This window comes from Littorina saxatilis, linkage group LG15 (assembly GCF_037325665.1).
Source record: "Littorina saxatilis isolate snail1 linkage group LG15, US_GU_Lsax_2.0, whole genome shotgun sequence".
Taxonomy (NCBI): domain Eukaryota; kingdom Metazoa; phylum Mollusca; class Gastropoda; order Littorinimorpha; family Littorinidae; genus Littorina; species Littorina saxatilis.
Genome location: NC_090259.1, coordinates 45633583 through 45656590, shown reverse-complemented (window position 1 = coordinate 45656590; position 23008 = coordinate 45633583). Strand labels below are relative to the sequence as shown.

Here is a 23008-nt window from a genome sequence, read left to right as displayed (position 1 = left end):
ACAAGCTCTGAAAATTAAATATATAAAAATTATTATCAAAATTAAATTGTCGAAATCAATTTAAAAACACTTTCATCTTATTTCTTGTCGGTTCCTGATTCCAAAAACATATAGATATGATATGTTTGGATTAAAACACGCTCAGAAAGTTAAAACAAAGAGAGGTACAGAAAAGCGTGCTATCCTTCTTAGCGCATCTACTACCCCGCTCTTCTTGTCAATTTCACTGCCTTTGCCATGAGCGGTGGACTGACGATGCTACGAGTATACGGTCTTGCTGAAAAATGGCATTGCGTTCAGTTTCATTCTGTGAGTTCGACAGCTACTTGACTAAATGTTGTATTTTCGCCTTACGCGACTTGTTCAGGATTGTGGTCGCTCTCTTTTATACACTAGATCAGCCTGACTGCGCAACTGATTTAAACGAAATGTATATAGACTGTTAGGCAATACACAAAATAAACTTTCGGGTGTAAACAAATGTAAAATATCATCACCGTTTCGACGGTTGAAAGTGAATCATGCGGTCAGAAAACGGCATTTGTGAGGGAATGCGTTGTCACGGATCTGTGACGTCATACCCAAATATTGCTCAGATCCAAGAAACAAATGTTTGAGCAGAAGAAAGACTGATCTCCAAACAAACGTATCTTTCTGACCCAAACAGTGCTGTTTAACATCTGGGCTATACCACTGAAAAAATATCCTTAACTTGTTGTGCTCAGTGTATATGTAAGCAATGTTTTAACTGTTCATCCTCTTTCATGTCTGAAAATATATGCAAATAGGTCATGTTGTTGTAACTGATCGGGCAGAAAGAAACCCCGTTCAACTACCCAAACCTCGTTTTTCTGAATCTTGTCATGTCATCATTTTCACAATATTGAAACAGAAAGTCTGTCCGATTGATTTCTCTCGTTTTAGTCACGATTGTGTCAGTACATTCTGAAATTATTGCAGACAAAATATTAGCAACATGTAAGCGACGTCGATTTTTGGGGTCAATCGATGTCGGATGTTTTTAAGCTGGATGTTATCTCGAGTGTTTTTAACACTAGAACGTTGCGCACTTGTAGGGTTTGGTAAATCTTTAGAGATGATCCCAGTTTGGTTGACCCTTGTCAAATGTTGGGGTCACAACAGGGTCATGATCGGTTCATAAAATCTTGACATTTAAGATTTCTTTGACGTTTTTGAAGCTAGAGCCGCCTGCCAAACGGTTGTGTGACGTGTCTAGTGTGTTGGCGAAGTGTCTTGTGCTTGTCACTTCTCGCTTTCAGCCCTCACCGCTGGCTAGCACCGTCTGTCCTTTTTAGGACAATGCGAAAAGAGAGCAGAATGCGTCAGTTTCTCCTGCCAGTACAATAACCTCTCCACAACAAGCCCTATGTAGTGCCTCCATCGCGGCGACAGGCGTAAACTGGGTACCGCAAGGCCCCAGGCTAGACTACAAAGACTCGGAGGAGGTTGGCCCTTAGACGTGCGGCATGCGGGCCCACCGGTGTGTGAAAACGCCCAGGTGCCCACGAACCAACCTCCAGCTATGGGTCAAATAGCCGGGCAGGATAGGCTCGTCAACCCTGGCAGGCAGCTATCCTAAGAGAAGACCACTCTGAATTCAAAACGAGGGTAGAAGAGGCTCATCATCCATGGAAGGAAACTCGTCTAGGAGAAGGAAAACTCCGAAATGAAACCCACGCAGCCCCTCGAAGACGGAACGGCACTGGCCTTTTTTAGGCGGGGAGCAGACCGGGTGCCTACGCTACCCTCGACAAATGGTTGTGTCATCAACGAAGCTAGAGCCTCTAAATACCACACACTTGTATGTACGTATTGGGACGTATTGATGCTCTTCAGGCATGACACAAAGTGTTGCTTATTTTGGTCAAATGTAAAGGTCACAACATCAACATGATTGCCGGAGAAGATCAATCACTACTCAGAAAAAATCAACTAAGCTGCCAAGGAAATAAGCAGGGATGGCCAAATTAGTCTAGGCAGATTTCATCAGAACTCACCTCCTGTGTGAACAAATTGCTATAAGATTTATTTCACCTTTTTTGTACTATACATGCATCCATTGATCAGGTAAAACCGAGTTGGCCAATGTTTTCCCATGCGAACTATATTTTTGAAGCTTTTAAAGAATGATGACAACTGCGCAATAACGGTATTCTGAATATGCTCCGTCCCTCACTTCTCACGTCTATAACATGTCTTATTTTAAGGGATGTGCCATATGTCACTCATATAATATGTAAGAAAAGCACATTCAGTTGATAAATAGGTTCAATTGCATTTATTTAGCGCGAGATAACGTAGCAGAAGCTCAAATCTAGCGCATTCGGTGTGGTTTCACAGGGCGCGTCTCCCGGGTCGCGTTTGACAGGTATGTGAGTTGACAATTACTGTGCTGATATTCTCTCTCCTTTACCCGTTGCTGTTGCATTACACATGTGAACATGCACACGCACACTCTATTCAACATGACCTCGTACTTACGCTAAAGCCCGTCTGCGAAAAAAAATTTCACACGTCAGTTGCGGGCTTTCAATCCCGAAGGCTGGTTCCGAGTAACTACGAACGTAATCGGAAGTTCCGATGTTTACCAAGTCAAAGAGCCGTCGGAGTCGAACACTATCCTTGCGTCATCCAGGGAGATACTGTACAGAGCTGTGCGTCATCTTTGACTTTGCAAGCAGCTTCGGAGATTTCAAAACAACGTTTTTGCCCCAAAAAAGATTGTGGGCTCTTTTTTTCCTCCTCAAGTTATTTTGGACGTTGAGCGTGGTTTGTCAGACCTATAGCGTTTCGGTTTTTAGTCAAGTTACAAAATGGCAGTCCAAGGCAAGGAGCGAAGGTGATCAATTCGGAAAGAATCTCCAATGATGTTTGCTAATGCGAGAGAATTGGGACGGGCGAACCATTGCATATTAACCAGAGGTAAGTTTCCATGTTTCGTTTTATACTTAGAGTGGGTCTTTGCGAGTATGTGTTGCAACATGTGTCACTCCGCTCACTGTCACTGACAGTCACTGAGTGTCAGTCTCTGACAACAGCATTGGATGCATGTACAGGTCTGTACGTGTATGTATGTATCCTTGCCTTACGTCAGGTACGAAGATAGTTGCCCTGTACAGGGATTTCCTCATTAATGTGGAGAAGAAGAAGAGTACCTCTGCCATGTTTTTGCAACCTCTTTTTGACCCAATTGGAGATGCATGAGTCATAATATTTTAAAAATACTTTTTTTTAAAGATTGAATCCAACTTCCAAGACAGTGAATAAAAAATCAAAGCTAGTGCTGGTCAAATGTTTTAATGCTAGAATTAAAAATAGATAACCTTCTCGGAATATAATTGCAAGCAGGTTGGAGGCTAGTTCAAGAATCAAATTGCTGACTTAATAATAATAATAATAAAGATAGCTTATATAGCGCCGCTTCACAAATTTAACTATGCTCTTAGCGCTGTACATCGAGATATAACAATTTCAATAATATAAATACAAAGATGATATTATAATAATACACATTTACAAATATCACTCACGTGCACACATCCTCGTGCACACCACGCGCATACACACTCCCACTCATTAACAAGTGTTTCCATCCCCCCCCTGGTGGCTGGTTACAGTGCGTTTCTTTGAAGGGCAATCAATGGTTCTACTGCTCTGCTAGTACTCACCATTTTGAAAGTGATGTTCCCATGATTGGTACTTCATCTATTATTTTATTGCAGGTCTCCTCTCAGCTGAAAAAGCCAACCGATTGCTGCATGGCCAGCGACGAATCAGGTAAAAGGTTTTATTATACACGTGTACAACTGTCAGTGTCAGTGTTATGACATACAGTGTGTTTTTTCCTTCCCCTCTCTCTCATTCTCAAGTTCTGGTCAGAATAACTCATGTGGAGGTGTGCGTGTGTGACTGTGAGCAAGACTGTGAGAGAGTGGTGTTTTTTTTTTATAATTCAGGTTCAGGGATAATAATAAAATAATGAACACCTACTGACTTAGACTCCAAACCGCAAGCTCTTAGCCTTATTTCACCAGTATGGTGATCACTTCCTCCCGTATTGGAACCATTACTAATATACTAGAAGCGCATGACTTTCAGTGTGTATGTTTGATTAAAAAAATGCATTGCAGTAAACACTGTCACTGTCAGAATATAATTATCTCAATGAAACTGTGTGTCAAGTTCTATTATTATTTTCCTTTTTTGAGTATGTATAACATGTATATTATGCATGTGTGTAGAGCACAGAGAGCGTAAAACTTTAAAAGGAAAATAATAATAGAACTTGACACACATGATTCCTATGATAATGTAGGACAGTGGCATTGATATCTTTCTAGAATAATATGTCGTTTTACATTCAGTGAAATTTTGACTGAATTAGTGAACTGAATGTTTTCAAATATGGTGACAGACATGTATACAATGTAGACAAGTTAAAGTTGTATGTGTGTACATCACTACATGTTCTGTAGTTTACAAGTTACATTGAAAACAGCCTTGACTATAATGAAAATCCACTTAATCACTGTCTTTGGGGTTCCAACAAAAATCAGACGCAGTAGGGGGGGGGGGGGGGATTTTATTTGAACTTGTCTACCAGGGAAAAAGAATGTTTAAGCTCTTGGCATTTATGTGGGTTTAGTGTGTGTATGTGTGTCAGTTACAAACAGTACACAACTTATTCCTTTATACTCATACTTTGACTTGTTCTTGTCGTTGTGTTTAAGATCCGTTCCTTTCTCATTCATTTGTCAGTAGTGACTGAAGATGACGAAGACCTGGCCAGTGAATGTGGATGAAAAGCAGTGCTATCCAAGTCCAGCTATGATCGATGGGGAAACTACAGCAACAGCCGCAGAGGATCACCGGACAAAAAGAACTGTTTCCTAGTATTGTAAATGTCCACTCAGTATTGGTTGTATTGAGCATTACAACTTGTTGCTATTGTACATTTTTGTCAATGTTTTAAAGGCCCGCTACGCCTCACAGGGCCGGACTAGGCTAAGAGGAGGGGTGGGTGGGGGTTGCCAGTGGTGGTCCAGGGGGATGTTCCCCTTGGCGGGGTCAAGGGGCAGAGCCCCTATATTGTGGGGGTCAGGGGGCGAAGCCCCCTGAAGCTGATGGGTAGGTCATATTCTGAGATAGGAAAATGGTCGCTCCTTGCATGAAACGGCATAAAATAAACAATCATAAAAAATGTTTTAAATAAGTGAGGTACATGTTTAGGCTAGGGGTGGGGGGGGGGGGGGTTGTGCAACCCCCATAACCCCCCTCCCCCCCCCCGGTAGTCCGGCCCTGCCTCATTTAAAAAGTTGTCCTATCGTTTTGAACTGAGCGCTGTCATTGTCCCATAAGAACTCCATTCCTTTGGACGGTGCAATATTCTATATTTTTCTCTCAAGATACACATTTTCAAAAAGAGACCGAGCGCTGAACTGAAGTTGTGCAGTGCGGATCTTGCGTTTTTGGGAATTCCAAACCGTTTGTGATATGAGCTGTTTGGGTACACCTGTCTGCAGCACATTCAAGTTAGGAGTACGGGAGACAACTCCAACTGACCATAAGTCTTGCGTCTGCTTTTGTTTTCAGTTCAAGACATTTTGACGAAGCGCATTGAATTATGCCACCGAAATAAAACTAAGGCCTGTCCACTTACAAAAACTGCTGGGTCAAAGTTCAGTAAATCTTACATTTTCTTAAAGGTACTGAACTTGTCAAATCCAGGTGCACAGAGCCCCTGGGGCTTTTAGTCATACCTCAGGCAGCTATCCGTTAGAAGAACTACCAAGTTTCATTGACTTGCACCCAAAGAGTCAAGAACTGCGATTTTTTTACGAATTAATTTCGGACTCTGTCCCGGCTGGTCTTGACCTATTTTTGGATCTAAATTTAGATCAGGTAGATCACCACATCATGCACAAAAAGACACGTCACTGCAAACTATGTCAGACATCATCATGAGTTTGTGTAAAACAAAATGGAGGCCGGAATCACTCATTTGAATCGAACTCAGACCAAACACCACGTAATAACTAGGTTAATTTATGCACTCGCGTGAACAAGAAACTGTCGAGCTTCACAGATATCGTCGTTGGGTAATTTTGACGTGTGAAAAAAAATTTCGCCATCCACAATGTTTTCATTCATTTTAATAAGTCACTTCAAGAATTAACCAGAAAACCAAGTTATTCCTTGACTATTCTTCCAAGTTTAAAGGCACAATGCAGCTCACAGCCTTAGTTTTGCGTTTTTGTTGCAGCTGAGTGCATTTACAGTTCAAAAATCCTCCTATGGTAGTAAAACAAACCCAAAATTACCCAACGACAAAATCTGTGAAGCTCGACAGTTTCTTGTTCACGCGAGTGTATAAATTAACCTAGTTATTACGTGGTGTTTGGTCTGAGTTCGATTCAAATGAGTGATTCCGGCCTCCATTTTGTTTTACACAAACTCATGATGATGTCTGACATAGTTTGCAGTGACGTGTCTTTTTGTGCATGATGTGGTGATCTGCCTGATCTAAATTTAGATCCAAAAATAGGTCAAGACCAGCCGGGACAGAGTCCGAAATTAATTCGTAAAAAAATCGCACTTCTCGACTCTTTGGGTGCAAGTCAATGAAACTTGGTAGTTCTTCTAACGGATAGCTGCCTGAGGTATGACTAAAAGCCCCAGGGGATCCGTGCACCTGGATTTAACAAGTTCAATACCTTTAAGTTTGGTAATTTTACTGCCGCACATTGCCTTAAGTCATAAATAAAGGGTTCCAGTAACATACCATTCTTCTTTATTGATTAGGAACTTTGGAAGGTTAGATTTTGGAATCCGCATTTTTTAAATATTTCCTTGATGTGTTGTAATAAGATCAACCGTCTGCTTGGATATATACTAAAGATCCACTACCTGGCTGCTGTCTGCGGAAAATCGATTAATTCATAGACAAATATGCCTTACAGGGAAGCAGCTAGCCAGTTGACTGTACGTGTGTTTGTGTAGAGGTGTTCTTATTGCATGTTCAAGCCAGGACAGATGGTGACCTGAAACATTTACACATTACACATGTATGCAGGACTGCTACTTTAAGCTTAGGTGCAAGTGTGATGATATAATTATTTGTTTGACTGATTATGGGCATTAAAATAAAACTGCAAAATGAATACTTAAACTTGAGATCTGATTTTGTGCGTGTCTGTGTGTGTGTGCGCATGAGGGTGTGTGTGGGCCATTTGACATACTTGCAGAAGAAACCAACAGAGGTAACTGATAAACTGCATTTATTAACACAAAGAGGTAAACAAAGTGAGTTCACACATTTCACAAAAGTAAGAAAAGGCAGTCTCACATGTGTGATAGTCTAGGAATACCAATGCATTCACAATATTTAGTACTCACATGAATGGCCCAAGAAAACTATAGGCTGAGAATGCAAGTTCTAATTTGGCACATCTGTACATGTAGCTGCATCCACTAGACATATATCCATCTTACAATAAAAAAAACTAGTGGTTAGGACATGGGCCTGAAAATCTCAAGGTCCTAGGTTCGAATCTCTGCAGAGGCATTTACTTTTTCCCTTAGTTAAAATAAAAATGCTCAATCAAGAGAGAGCAACCGTAAAGTTACCAGCGTAAAAGTAAAGTGTTGAATGCAGCTGTAAAGGTCATGCCAGTAGTGTGGGTCAGTTCTGGTAGCTCTGTCAGCACAGAATGGACTGAATCTGATCATTATCCTCAGCAAAGCCAGGCACCACTCTGCAAGCTGCCTGCACGTCATATCTCGGCACCTCACTTCCTGGAAAATAAAGAAAATGTATTACTGAGCACATTCAGACTTTGCTGTGCGCTGATGGGGATATGTTTTTGGTATTGAGAAGAGGGTGTGTGGTGGGGGTGCCGGAAGGTAGGTAGGAAGTAATACATGTACTTGTTCTTCACACAATCAGTGGGATGGAGAATGGTGTGGGTGATACTGACAGTGACAACTATTAACTAAACTGTAAACATTGTTCTGTAATATTACAGGTGCCATCATTCCTTCCTGTGAAAACCATTATTTATATATATACTTTCATCATTAAAATTAAAAAGAATCTTTCATCATTAAAATTAAAAAGACTTCCTCACAAGAACCTTTCTAACGACATGATATCTTGTTATGCTGCTGATGTGAGCGGTTTTTCTGGAATGTGATGGAAATTTACTATTTTTTTAATTGACAGCATGAGCCCTCATCCCACACACATTCCCTATTTAGCGTTGACACCTTACAGTTTTGTTGAGAAATGTGATGTGAAGTCATTCAGAAAATTCTAACACTGCACAGGGGCAGTCAGGGTGTTGATACGTTTTACAATATTATATAACTCTTATTCCATGTAAAAAATAAAAAAATAAACTATAAAAAAAACTGGCCAGATCTGTGATTGTGAGCCAAGGAAAGGACTGACTGTATTTAAAATAATTCCAGTAATGAGTAAATCTTTCATTCTAGCTATTTCATGTTTTACTTTCTTGCATCACAATAGTTCAAATCAATGTTCATACAAACAGCATAATGCACTTTATGAGTATAGGGTTGCAACAAACTTTAAGATGGGAAGGAGAGAGAAAATAAAGATATTTGTACCATTATGTATACAAAGTACATCATACCAATTAGTGAATTACCATGCACTATGCATCTTCAAATGTATGAATAATTTCATCTACAAAGTACTTGTAAATGTAATACAATTTACAAAGAACAAAAGACTGCTGAATGATCTACATCAGTACATGCATGTTTATAGCTACAGACTACCATCACCAATACCTTATAAATGTGTAACTTACTCTTCAGGGGTAGTCTGTAATGTAAGGCACCATGCCAAGTCATCCTGATACCTCTCCAGTACATGTATCCATGTTTAAAAGTAAACTGTTGGAACTGGAAGACAGGAGCTGTATGAATGATGCACATCACCTCTAGTTTATCGGGAGGCCTGAACAAAACCATAACAATATTAACATAACTATTAACATGTCTTGAAAATGAAATCTAGGTACTCATCAGAGCCAAATCACTCACTAATTCAGTCATTGTTTTGTTTATTCTTTTACAACCATAGTTCATACACTGATACAGCAACATTTAATTCTGTGCATATAGATTAAAGATCAAGCATTTTCTAAACTTGAGTAAAAAAAATAAGAACACAACAAGCACACACTCTGTGACTCACAGTCACACCCAGTTACTCAGTAACACACACATGACATACACAACAGATGAATCTTGCTCAGTTCTACAAAGGCCACGTTTGCAATGGTCATGTCTTGGATTTTAAAAACAATAACTTACCTGCTGGTTGATCCAAACCGATGATTGACAATCAGTGAGAGGAAAATGTCCGAGGCTGAGGATACTGCCTGTGGTGGGAGGGCGTTCCATTCGCCAATGGTGCGAGGAAAGAAAGACTGCTGTCTGTATGATGTTCTGCAGGCTGGGAGTTTATGAGCCTCAGCATGGATTGAGCGAGTGCTGAATGCATTCTTTTCGCTCTATCCTATTAATTCACACATTGACCCTGCAGCAGTGACGATCATTTCTAGATTGCAATCGGCAAAGTTCGTAGCTCGGATTGCACTCATTCCAGCGCTACCGTGTACTGGGTCAGCGAGACACGAACGACAACTCAAATCGATAAGCATCCGAACATATCGGAACTTCCGTTTACGTTCGTAGCTACTCGGAAATAGCCTTCGGGATTGAAAGCCCGCAACTGACGTGTGAAAAAAAATTTCGCAGCCCGTCTTCATCGTCTGATAGTATACAGGCAACCTGGGTCACAGTGTTGGCACAGCTCTCCCCTCTGCACTCTCCACAGCCAGACGTACACACGAGGCCGTGTTTTCGGCATGAAAATCTTGCTGTTCGACACTCTGTCTTGCAATTGCATCGGATGACATCGAGTAGATCACCAGGAGCAGCAGCAATGTCAATGAGAATAGGAAGCATGGCGCCTTGAACAATCTCCCATCCCCAGTCCATCGGATCCAGGAGGAACTGTTCTTGATGCAAGTGCATCCATTCTTGCACCTGGAAGTATGTTCTCATGGAATGGAATTTAGCTGCTGCTGATGTAGGTGGGAGTTTGCAGGGCTGAAACGATGAGGTACATGTAGAGACTTTCTGCATGTACTTGATGTAGCGGAGGAAGTTCAAAGTGTCTCTTTCCTTACCCCCATAGAGTTCTACAAAGGCCCTTTCTCCTGCTCCTATCAGCTCATCAGTGTCTCTGCAAGGACTGGCGCTGAAGACATGGGCCTGCTGCACGAACACTGTTGACTGGGTCAATTTCGTTAAACACATTGGTTTTCCAATCCCGAATGGACTGCTAATTGTATCGCATCCACCAAAGGTGTGCGCAAACAGGATGTTCTCACAAACTTGAGATCCAAGAACAGTCTGGACTTTTCTGATGTCCCACACTTTTGCAGCTGATTTTGCTGTCGATGATCTCACTGATGTGAAGAAGACGGGGCAGTGATCTGGCGTAAGATGGTACAACAGAAGGATGAGCAGATCGGTGTCCTCGCCAACCAGAATCACGTTTCCCTTCCTTGCCAAATCCAGAGAAGTCTTTACGACGAGCCTATCAGCATCAGCAGTTGCATGGACAGTGTCAAAGCCGTGCTGTGAAAAACGGGAACTAAGGAGGTTGATGAACCGCTGTTTGTTGTTTGGATTCGTCAGGAAGCGCTCCTTTGGTTCGCACAGGACCATGTCACCCTCAAAAGTGATGGCACATGCTGGATTGGCTCTGCTTGTTCTTCGCAAATGGGCTGCATCTTTGGTGGTAGGTCCGCAGCTGTATCCATCAAAAACAACAGTTCCTTTGCCAAAATGACGAATGAGAAAGTCTGCGTAACTCTGAGTAAGCTGGCTGTATGTTGAACCACGGCACCAGGGCAGAAGGTGCAACAGCAAGCCACCATCGATGACATATGTTACATCATCAGGAATAACACCATTTACCTGCTTTGTTGAAGTCCAGATGTAAGTTGCCAGTGCAGCCTTGGTACCTTGTCTTGGCAGACCACCCGAATCAAACAGCGATGCTGGGACACTGCACATCTCAAAGGCAAAGGCGTCCTCAAGACATCCGTTGGTGTTCTTCACAGTTGTCACTAGTCTCTGGAACAACAGCATGGAGTCAACATGTACTAGATCATCATGCAGATTGGACGACTTGGCTTTCAGAGCCATGGTTACAGCTTGATCCTTCTTTTTAAAGGTGAAATCCACAACATTATTTCCGATCATGCTGCTCAGAATCTTGTTTCCTACGCCTTTTGCTTGTTCTGCATTCACAGTAGCTTCAGCTTCTTTTCCGCTTGAAATGGATCGGAGGGCTGTATCCTCAGTGAAAGGGTTCCTATCAAGCAGATATCTCAAGATCAGCTGAATGTCTGTGTGATCTCGCTTCTGCCTTGCCACGCTCAACTCTTTGTGCTGCGTTTGTTGCTCGCTAGAATGGAATGCAACGTCTGTGACAGACTGCATTGCGTCGTGGATTTCTGCACAGGCAGGCATACACAGTAGTAGGTGGGAGATCAATGCCATATGATTGCGCAGCATTCAGTTCAAATTTCCGTACCTCTGTTCTTTCTTTCTTTATTTGGTGTTTAACGTCGTTTTCAACCATTCAAGGTTATATCGCGACGGGGAAAGGGGGGGAGATGGGATAGGGGAAAGGGGGAAATTGTTTCTTGTTCACAAAAGCGTAATCAAAAAATTGCTCCAGGGGCTTGCAACGTAGTACAACATATGACCTTACTGGGAGAATGCAAGTTTCCAGTACAAAGGACTTAACATTTCTTACATAATGCTTGACTAAAATCTTTACAAACATTGACTATATTCTATACAAGAAACACTTAACAAGGGTAAAAGGTGAAACAGAACCGTTAGTCGTCTCTTACGACATGCTGGGTAGCATCGGGTAAATTCTTTCTCGTCCCAACCAATATGGGACTCCCCCTAACCCGCGGGGGGTCCGTACCTATGTAAGAACAGCTAAAGCCAAGGTGGCTGAGGGTATCGATCAGAAACCGTGAACCGAATGATCGGTGCATTTGCACGCCAAGTGCAAACTGCAATGGTGCAATAACAGTGTTTGGCCTACTGAGCTGAATGATTGCTTGTCCTATTGCACTGATATAATGTTAGGTAACTTTGAAAGAAATACATGTACATATCAACTAACCAATGCACAGATTAATAAATAAACGCAACGTAAGTAGGTGAAGCTGAACATGGAAAAAACTTATTACCTAACAGTCACATGCACGATCCACGTTGTTTTCAATGGACATAATTTCACAAGGCACATAGACAAAGACTGAATCTGCAATCGCCTAATAATCATTATAATGCGAGCAGTGAAATGCGTCCCTGGGAAACAAACACATATATCTCTACATAGATGATACCAATAAACTGCTTACGCCATGCTGATTAAGCTATCGTGTGATGTTATTGAATAGTTTCCTTGGGTAGCTTGTGAAAAACTGTCGCTCCGAAAACTAAAATAAAATGTACGATATTTCGGACTCATCGCATGTTTTTTTTCCCGGCCAACTCGATTAGATGTGTGCAGGCACACTGAAATGAATGAACTGCACCTAAAATGAATTTTATAGCAATTACTTCGCACACATCCAAACGCTTCCTAGTCTAAATCGTCCGCCCGATCGCTAGGGGCGAGTAAATAATCCGCCGGTCTGGTAGAAACCGCCTGGCAACTCGCCCGGCTGTCCAGTGATAATTCTGGTCAAATACGGCCCTTTTTGTTGTCATATCGAGTTTTAAAGCCACATACACACTGCAGAGGTAGCAACTGTGGACTGGGCCAGCGACATTTCTGACCGGCTAGTGACTTTCTTAAACGTACTCGCCCGGCTGGCCAGTTAAAATGTCGATGATTGGCTATCGCTGAATACGTTTCGACTTAATCAAAATATGATGTCACTATTTTATTTGAGCTCATAGCTAATTGTCTCGGGTAAATTAGTTTTGGCTAGACTAGTGGTGATGACTTCCTGCTATGACGTCATTGTATCAAAAATAGGTCGCTCAAGTGTCTGAGGACACATTTTTGTTGACTCACCTGAGCAATTTGTGAGTATAAGATTCATATGTGTCCGTCTGTATGGACGGCCGGTTGGCCAGACGGACGCCCGTCCGTCCGTGGACACACAAATTAACGTTGAGGTTATCTCAGATGTTGTTCAAGCTACACCTCTGAAACATTGCACACTTATAGTGACCCCAGTTTGGTTGACCCTCGTCACATGTTAGGGTCACAGTGGGGTAATGTTCAATTAATAAAATAACTTAACGTTGAGGTTATCACGGATGCCTTTGAAGCTAGAGCTTTGAAACCTTGTACACTTCTAGGTTTTGATAATCTACCGACTTGACCTAAGTTTGATTGACCCTCGTTAAGTTTTGGGGTCATAGGGGTCATGTTCGATCGATAATAATTTAACATTATTTCACGTTATTTCAAGCGTTTTTGAAGCTAGAGCTTTGAAACTTTGGACACTTCCAGGGTTTGATAATCTGCCAACTTGATCGTAGTTTGGTTTACCTACGTCACATTTTGGGGTTAAAGCGAGGTCGTATTCGTAAAAACTTAACGTTGATAATTTCTTAGTTATTTTAGGAGCAAAAACCTTTACATTTCATATAAATGTAGGTGTTGATAATCAGCAGACATGACTAAACTTTGGCTTGTTTTCATCAAATTTCAAAGTCACAGCATATTTGCTGGAGAAGGTTTTTACCCCTGAAATATCCACTGAGCTATTAAGGAAATAAGTCTTGAGGTCATCAAGCTATTATGTCATTGTTTGATTTGATCATATCTTAGTGTTTTTGTTTTCTTTTGAGTATTGGCTAGACTATTTGTGATGAGTTATGATGTCATAGTTTGAGAAATGCGTACACAAATTTTGTCTGGGCTAGCCAAAACTCAGTTTAGTCAAGAAATGTAGTAATTATATAGATGGGATGGGGTCATATATAGGTAGTGGAATCCTCTATTTAATACCTACAAAACTAAAAACAAGTCGCGTAAGGCGAAAATACAATATTTAGTCAAGTAGCTGTCGAACTCACAGAATGAAACTGAACGCAATGCAATTTTTCAGCAAGACCGTATACTCATAGCATCGTCAGTCCACCGTTCAGGCAGTGAAATTGACAAGAAGAGCGGTTTAGTAGTTGCTCTGAGAAGGATAGCACGCTTTTCTATACCTCTCTTCGTTTTAACTTTCTGAGCGTGTTTTTAATCCAAACATATCATATCTATATGTTTTTGGAATCAGGAACCGACAAGGAATAAGATGAACGTGTTTTTAAATTGATTTGGAAAATTTAATTTTGATAATAATTTTTATATTTTTAATTTTCAGAGCTTGTTTTTAATTCAAATATAACATATTTATATGTTTTTGGAATCAGAAAATAATGGAGAATAAGATAAACGTAAATTTAAATCGTTTTATAATTTTATTTTTTTAAACAATTTTCAGATTTTTAATGACCAAAGTCATTAATTAATTTTTAAGCCATCACGCTGAAATGCAATACCGAAGTCCGGGCTTCGTCGAAGACTACTTGACCAAAATTTCAACCAATTTGGTTGGAAAATGAGAGCGTGACAGTGTCGCCTCAACTTTCACGAAAAGCCGGATATGACGTCATCAAAGACATTTATCGAAAAAATGAAAAAAACGTTCGGGGATATCAATCCCAGGAACTCTCATGTAAAATTTCATAAAGATCGGCCCAGTAGTTTGGTCTGAATCGCTCTACACGCACGCACGCACGCACGCACGCACACACACACACACACACACACACACACACACACACACACACACACACACACACACACACACACATACACCACGACCCTCGTTTCGATTCCCCCTCGATGTTAAAATATTTAGTCAAAACTTGACTAAATATAAAAAATCAGATCTTAAAATGAGGGTACAATTACAGAGGTTATGAACAGAATATCTTATAAAACAGGTTCTTGAAACTGTCTTGTTGGGGGTCTTAAAAGGGAGGGAATCTTCTATGGGGTAAGGTTGTTCAGGGAGGGGCGGGGGTAACGAAGGCGGTTCGTGTGTAAGCATTTGCTTTTCTTGTTCAGCAGACTGATTATTTTTATCATGAAATAGTGTTGCTATTTATACCTGTTATGGAAAGAAAGTTAAATCATGTATTGTCTATCGTATTTTAGAGAATGTTTCTCATTGAGAATGGTTTACTTAGACTAAAGCACAAAAACATCAAACTCGCCAAGATTCGAATTACGCCAAAATTCCATGACGATGGTTAGTCGATAGACTGACTCCTAATGCAGTAGAGTCAAGTTCAGGTCAACACGTATAGTCACTGTCTTCACTGTGGGTTTAGCTAGAGCAGCAGATGGTTCGTTTCTGATTCACATTTCTTTTGATGAAGGTGGGTTGTATAAGCATTTGCTTCTTTGTTGTTATTCGTTTCAACACACTTTGACATCACATACACCTCAGCTTACTGACTCTGTCTTTCTAGCGGTACCCGGCCTGTTCCGAACCGAGCATATCGTGGTGGGTGGTACTGCCGCCGTCCTACTCTTCTGGCTCTTGTTAGCAGTCCTTCACGCGTCATGGCTCTTCCTTTACGACGCGGGGTATTGTCCCTGTTGTGTGGGATACAAGAGGCGGAAAAAAGAGGAAGGCGGCGAGGACGCAGAAGTGTCGTCAGATACAGGACAATCTTCAAAATGGTCCCGATTTCGCAAATTCATTTCTTGTGGGGGTGCTGGCGTGGCTTTTCTTGGCGTTCTGTTCTGTATCCCTTGTAGGAAGCTGCTGTCTGACAAGTTTAGATCGCGAAAGGACGACGCTGAAAACATGCCAGAGAACAATTTAGATCCGCAAGCAGTTGACGCGAAGCACACGGGAACATCACACTCAGGTTTTCAGACGAACCTGCTTGGATTCTGGAAGAGTGAGGGAAATAATGAGGAGGCAAAGAATCAAGAAAATGTTGACGCGAAGCACATGGCAACATCACAGTCAGGTGTGAAGAAGAACCGGCTTGCATTCTGGAGGAAAGATGGAAGTAATGAGAAGGCACAGAATCAAGTACAATTTGACGCGAAGCACACGGCAACATCACAGTCACACGCTCTATCGAGTGATCAGTATGCATCACTTATCATAGCAATGTCAAAGAAGAGGAATGTTAAAGTCGAAAATCCACAGGATGCCGAATATGGACCAGGCTATTCACAACAGCAATCGAATGACGGGAACCGACTATACATAGACCCACACCATTCACATGACCTATCGAGTGATCAGTATTCTTCACTTATGATAGCAGTGAATAAGAATAGAAGAGGAACGGATGTCGACACAATACTAAAAAATGACCCACAAGATGCAAACCAGAGCGCAAGGGATCCGACTGGAACAATTCTCCATGGAGCGATACTCTAAGAATTGTATTGTTTTAACCTGGGAAAGAAACAAAAGTTGCAAAACCAAGTGCAACATAATTATAGGGGTTTAGTGCACCAACACAATATGTATACTGCGTGTGTGTGTGTGTGTGTGTGTGTGTGGAAAGCTGAAAAAACAGCACAAGGAAGGACAATACTATCAGTATTTGGTAATGTGAGGGAATAGAGAATACTACATGGCTTGCTGTGTCGTACCGGATTTACACGAGTTTTTTTTTTTAATATTAAACTGCGAGCGAAAGCGGAGCTGTTCACTATTTGAAAAAGCAACGAGTGTAAATCTGGTACGACACAGCAAGCCATGTAGTATTCTGTTTATCTTACATACTGTACTTACGTGTATTTCACTGAAATTGTCCTGCAGTCGAGGCAGCTAAATTGAAGACGCTTGTTTTGGAACCGCGATCTCTTCTAAAGCCTCGTGCAATCTATTACGTCAAAGCACAGAAACGTCACTCTGAAAGTGTGGCGTGACGTGTTAGTTCTAAAAATTCATCGAGGGTAATTAGCGAGCGCAATCTTTTTTTGACTCACATGCGAAGCAAAAGTGAGTCTATGTACTCACCCGAGTCGTCCGTCCGGAAAACTTTAACGTTGGATATTTCTTGGACACTATTCAGTCTATCAGTACCAAATTTGGCAAGATGGTGTATGATGATAAGGCCCCAAAAAACATACATAGCATCTTGACCTTGCTTCAAGGTCAAGGTCGCAGGGGCCATAAATGTTGTCTAAAAAACAGCTATTTTTCACATTTTTCCCATTTTCTCTGAAGTTTTTGAGATTGAATACCTCACCTATATATGATATATAGGGCAAAGTAAGCCCCATCTTTTGATACCAGTTTGGTTTACCTTGCTTCAAGGTCAAGGTCACAGGAGCTCTTCAAAGTTGGATTGTATACATATTTTGAAGTGACCTTGACCCTGAACTATGGAAGATAACTGTTTCAAACTTAAAAATTATGTGGGGCACATGTTATGCTTTCATCATGAGACACATTTGGTCACATATGATCATGGTCAAGGTCACTTTGACCCTTATGAAATGTGACCAAAATAAGGTAGTGAACCACTAAAAGTGACCATATCTCATGGTAGAAAGAGCCAATAAGCACCATTGTACTTCCTATGTCTTGAATTACCAGCTTTGTGTTGCATGACCTTGGATGACCCTGACCTTGTGTCAATGTCACATGTATTTTGGTAGGAAAAATGTGTAAAGCAGTTCTTAGTGTATGATGTCATTGCTAGGTTTAGTTATTTGACCTTGACCCTGAAGGTCAAGGTCATGTAAAGGTCAAGGTCAAGCATGTGAGTCGTATGGGCTTTGCCCTTCTTGTTCTATAATGACGTTTGTCTCGGTAACTTTGGCATCATAAACAGTGGAAAATCAGGTCCATGCCAGACTTGCTTGACATGACCTCATTTACATGATATACACACGTGTGATTTGAACGATAATAACGGCAACACCAACCCTTTTTGAAGCATTATTTCTCCTTCATATGAAACAGGAGAGTTTATCTTTCGTTTTGGGGTGAAGAACCTTCAATAATGAAGTTGTAATAGAACACAGATCTGTTGATTTCGTTGCCTTTGTGGACATTACATTTGAAAATGTGGGGACTACTGTTACATGTCGTGTCTAATTACAGTAGGCTTACAAACACGATCGTCCGCTTCAACAAAACGTGAACAAGATAAATGTGAATCTAAATTGGTAAAATGCATACTTTAAGTACGGATATATAATGGAAGATCTTTATTTTTTTCACCGGTTGAACGTAAACATGTCACTTTGACGTTCGTGTCCCAAGTAAAACGATAGTCCCCTGTCAATTTTAAATCTTGCAACTGAGCAAATGATTGAACAGAACACATTGGCATTTTACATGACATGGTACTTGAAGACAGAAAATAGACTGATGCGTAGTATGTACTTTACGGACACTCTTGAACAGGAAATGCGTAGTCAACCGAAATGTGTATTGTGTTCCACAAGTTCAATACATAAAATGCATGTAGCGATAGTCCCCTCCCACTGTGCGGTTGTCTGGAAGATTGAGATCCGAATGAACCAAGAAAATGTGCGCTCAGTAGAGAGACATAGCAGCAACCGTGGGTCGGCGACGGTGGTGGGTTCATGTGGTCAAATTTCGGTCACATCAAAAGAATCTAGCGCTGCACAGGGCTAATAAACGGTTTTAGCACATTCCTGAAATCTTTGCCGTAAGGATTGTATGGCTAGTATTTGCCTCAACTGCCGAGCGATGCAAAAACGTGTTACCTTAGTTTTTGTGTGTGCTTTACCAGTTTGATCTAGAGTCCTTGTTTGATTGAATCATTTTCATGAAGTGCCTGGGAACTTACGCCTGCTTTCCCCTCACGAACACCGTTGCAGCCTTACACTTTTCAAAGTACCTGTATACCACTCGATAGATAAGGGCTTGAACTAGTTAGGTTTCATGATAAATTAAGCAGCTCATTACATTCAAATTTACTCTTGCTGTGAGTCGGTCACTTCTTGGGCCTGCTCCAAAGTTCTTCTCTTATTTTCCTTTTTTTTTTCTTTTTGTTGGGGGGGGGGGGGGGGGGGGAGCGGGGGTATGAGATTAAGTGTTACGTATTTCGTATCACAATTATCATTTTTCCCAGATCGACTGGTTGTGCTTTTTAGACTTGAATTTTTTACAAAATTTCATCAAGGACTTTTTTTATGAAATCGTAAGCTTTGTTTCAGGTGTCTGTATATCTCTTGCTACATACTGTAATGCAAGAGGATGGCATTCTAACATTTGTTATTCATAATTTGTATGAATAAATTTACCGTTATGTTTCAAGAATGTGTTATGTCTTTAGTTTCTTCTCATCAGTGTTTTCCATTGTATTGTTTCCTTTTTGTGTCCCGTGTAACGCAGTCCCCAGTCCCCAGTCTCCAGTCCCCAGTCCCCAGTCCCCAGTCTCCGTATTTGTCTTGAATATTCATTAAGCAAACTAACCACTTCACATCATACCTGGTATCAGTTAATCAATGTACAGAAACAAATGGAACAAGACTAGTACGCGTATTACACGTTACCAGCAACATGTCAAAAGCACGGGGACTATCGTTACAGTGTCCCATACGATACTCGGCAATATCCACCAGAAACTAAACAAAAAAACATAATTGTTTTGATTGCAGCTTTTTTATATCGACTCCTTTTGGTTTATAAAGAATAAACTGAAAACCCTGGGTCGAATTTTATAAAACTGATAATTGCATACTCTGCTGCTCTTTCTTTTATGGTTTCATATTACACAGTGACGTAAGCAAACTTTTTTTGTTGTTGTTTTGTTTGTGGTCCTTACACCTGTTCCTTGTCCCGGTGTGCTCTCACACCGCCCCGTCCCTGCACTCACTGCTCCATCCACATCCAAATTTCGTTCCGCTGCCAGACTTGTCGATTTTACAGACGCTCCAGGGGGGGATGTCGGGTCGCAGCGGAAGGCTACCCTAGGGACTTCGACGGTGCCCGAGCTAACGGACGCAGCCCACCACCTACTGTGCCCCCTACTAACGACATTGACTGTTAAGTCGCGGAGCCAGACTGAGTGAGCGTCCCCTCCAGAGAGCAGACCGCCACCGCGTTCCTCCGTCGATCCCCCAGAACTTCACACGGTGAAGACTGGCAGCAGAAGTACTATTCAGGGAAGGATGGAACAGTAACACTGAGATCAAGGTCACCATGAGAGCTCCGGGCATGAAGGGCCACAAGAGCAAGAACAATTTATAATTTTGGATGATTAATGAGATGAGGATGATTATAATGATGATGCTTTGGATTTCCAATTTGGTTTGAAACTACGTGACAGGGCAGCACTCTACGCTTACTGTCATAATATATCCTTGCGTCAACCAGGCCCGAGAACTGCCGCACCTGCGGTGTTGGTAAGGTAAACAGAGCCTGAGCACCCTCAAAGTCGCATTCGTTAAGTGAATGACACTCGGCTGTGTGATCCCAGCCTTCCCAAATGAACCATTGCACTTCGACTCTGGTTAGGAGCCAGCCGTAGCCCGAAAAAACCCACATGGCCCTGATGGGATTCGAACTCACGACCTCCCGGCCCGCAGTCCGATGCTCTAACCACTGCGCTACGGGGGCTGGTGACGTAAATAAAATTGCATTTGGACATTTTTGAAGTGTTTCTCTGCGCACAATGACAACAGATTGTCAAACCAAGGGTATGTGCGTGTTCTGGTACTACTCTTCACTGACATTTTTGATTACTTCAAATACTCTCAACCATCCTCGATCTCAGTTCAGCGTTATACATATCGACATGAGAGTCCGACCAGAAGTGCATCAAACTAGAAGTGTTCAAATATCATTACTTTCAGTCGACACGCTGTGATACCTATGCCCTTGGACCTTTTCTTGGGGGTATCCCGTACTAAATTTAGAATACGGGATTCTGGGAAAGCTGTTCAAGTGCACTTACGCACTATATTCGATTTTCAATACACGACTCAAAACCTTTGGAATAAATCAACTCGCACAAAATACAAGAACATAGAGTTTAGAAAAGAAAAACAAAGTATAACATTTGAGACAGAAAACAGTTTAACAAAAGTCTTGCCATTTACGGGACTCGAACTCAAGACCGCCAGCACTGGAGGCAAACGTACTACCACCTTGCCCACCAGGCACACGATACTCAGGCGTGAAAATTAAAACTTGAACTGCAAATATACCTTACAAGATTCCATCGTATAAAACAGAATTGTACAAATCATCGTTTTTTCCATCAACAACACATCTATGGAATGCCTTGCCTGATGAAATCAAGCTTTGCGAATCCATAAGCCAGTTTGAAAGATATTTAATTATCAACGATCCAGTTGTTCCACCGTATTTTTATTTTGGAGAACGACATGTCCAAGTAATTCACCGTAAATTATGGTTAGGTATGACTGATTTAAACCAGCACCTGCAGGTCGACAGGCAGTTGAGTAATAATCCAGCGTGTGCCTGTGGTCACGCATCGCAAGACGTAAAACACTTTGGCTATCAAGTTTGAAATCAGGACGCATGCGAAGATCGCATCCCGACTCAATGCATTCCCGCAACCGTCTGCAACTGGAATGACCAAAAACATATGCTTGTAACATCGTTGTAACATCGTTAAAAACCAACAAAGAAATAAAACATTTTCACCAAATACAAAAACTTGACTTTTCAGCTCGCTGGCATCTTGCGTAGTGACGCAAAGCTAAGCTGTGTGCGGGGCACTGTCCGCCGCACAGGTCAGTTCCAACGGTCCGCTGCGAGCCAATCAAAGAAAGGCGCATGCAATCACACAAACTGCCCATCGCCACGCCAGCGTTGCGAGAAGCTCTTTTCTTTTAGATTGCCCTCAGTACGATAGAGACCGAACCAGAACAATTTAGTATCCTCCCCACTGATCGTATTACGGTATCAACACTCTTATTTGGTGAAGCAAGTTTATCAAAAGAATTAAATGAATTTGTTTTTGATAAAGTCCAGGAATATATTATTTCAACTGGCTGACTGGGGGCAATATGCCCCATTCATTATAGAAAATGTAAGTCTAAATTTAATTAGGAAGTTATCATGATTGTTAATGGTATATGACATTGTGTTGTATACTTATGTAATCTCTCTCTCTCTCTCTCTCTCTCTCTGTCTGTCTCTCTCTCTCTCTCTCTCTCTGTCTGTCTGTCTCTCTCTCTCTCTCTCTCTCTCTCTCTCTCTCTCTCTCTCTCTCTCTCTCTCTCTCTGTGCGCCTCTAATTGGATAGGCTTCAGCGACAGCAGTGTGTTCGGACGGTCAAGCTATTCGCCCCTTTCATATATATATACGACTAGTGTCTGTGTGTCTGTCTGTGTGTCTGTCTGTGCGCGATGCGCGGCCAAGGTTCTCGATGGATCTGTTTCAAATTTGGTGATCATATTCAGGTACACCCTGGACACAACCTGGTCGATGAGATATTTCAACACGTGCTCTCAGCGCGCAGCGCGGAACCGATTTTGGTTCCACCTCAGCTATTTTGGTTCCACCTCAGCTTACCCGGGCCCCCATACCGACACACCATAGCCGCTACACCACATCACAACGCCAAAGTTCTCGGTGGATCTTTTTCAAATTTGGACACCGTATTCAGCTACACCCCGGACACAATATCATCGATGAGATATTTCAACACGTGCTCTCAGCGCGCAGCGCTAAACTCATTTTCGTTTTTGTGTTCATTTCACCATTATAAGTAACTCTTCCTTATCTTCTCCAGTGTTTGGCGTTTATCTCCCTTCCTTCGTGTGGCTTTCCCGTTCAGTTGTAAGTTACTACACTGCGCTGTCCACTGCGCTGAGCGTCTTCGGATATTCCCGGCGTTCTGTTACTGTTACCTA

General features: G+C 41.7%; 1 protein-coding gene and 1 long non-coding RNA gene across 2 annotated transcripts in view; both read left to right on the top strand.

Annotated features, from left to right (window-relative positions):
• The window catches only part of LOC138949462 (uncharacterized), a 166847-nt gene extending 149233 nt beyond the window's left edge, over positions 1 to 17614 (top strand). The window contains exon 14 of the mRNA XM_070321294.1: positions 15640 to 17614. Within this exon, the coding sequence (XP_070177395.1) occupies positions 15640 to 16571 (932 nt within the window). The 3' untranslated portion in view covers positions 16572 to 17614. The remainder of the gene's footprint in view (positions 1 to 15639) is intronic.
• On the top strand, positions 2640 to 5251 carry LOC138948141 (uncharacterized). The gene is made up of 3 exons (XR_011449901.1): positions 2640 to 2943; positions 3744 to 3798; positions 4780 to 5251. It is a non-coding gene; the product is annotated as an uncharacterized lncRNA (long non-coding RNA).
• Positions 17615 to 23008: the final 5394 nt, after the last annotated feature.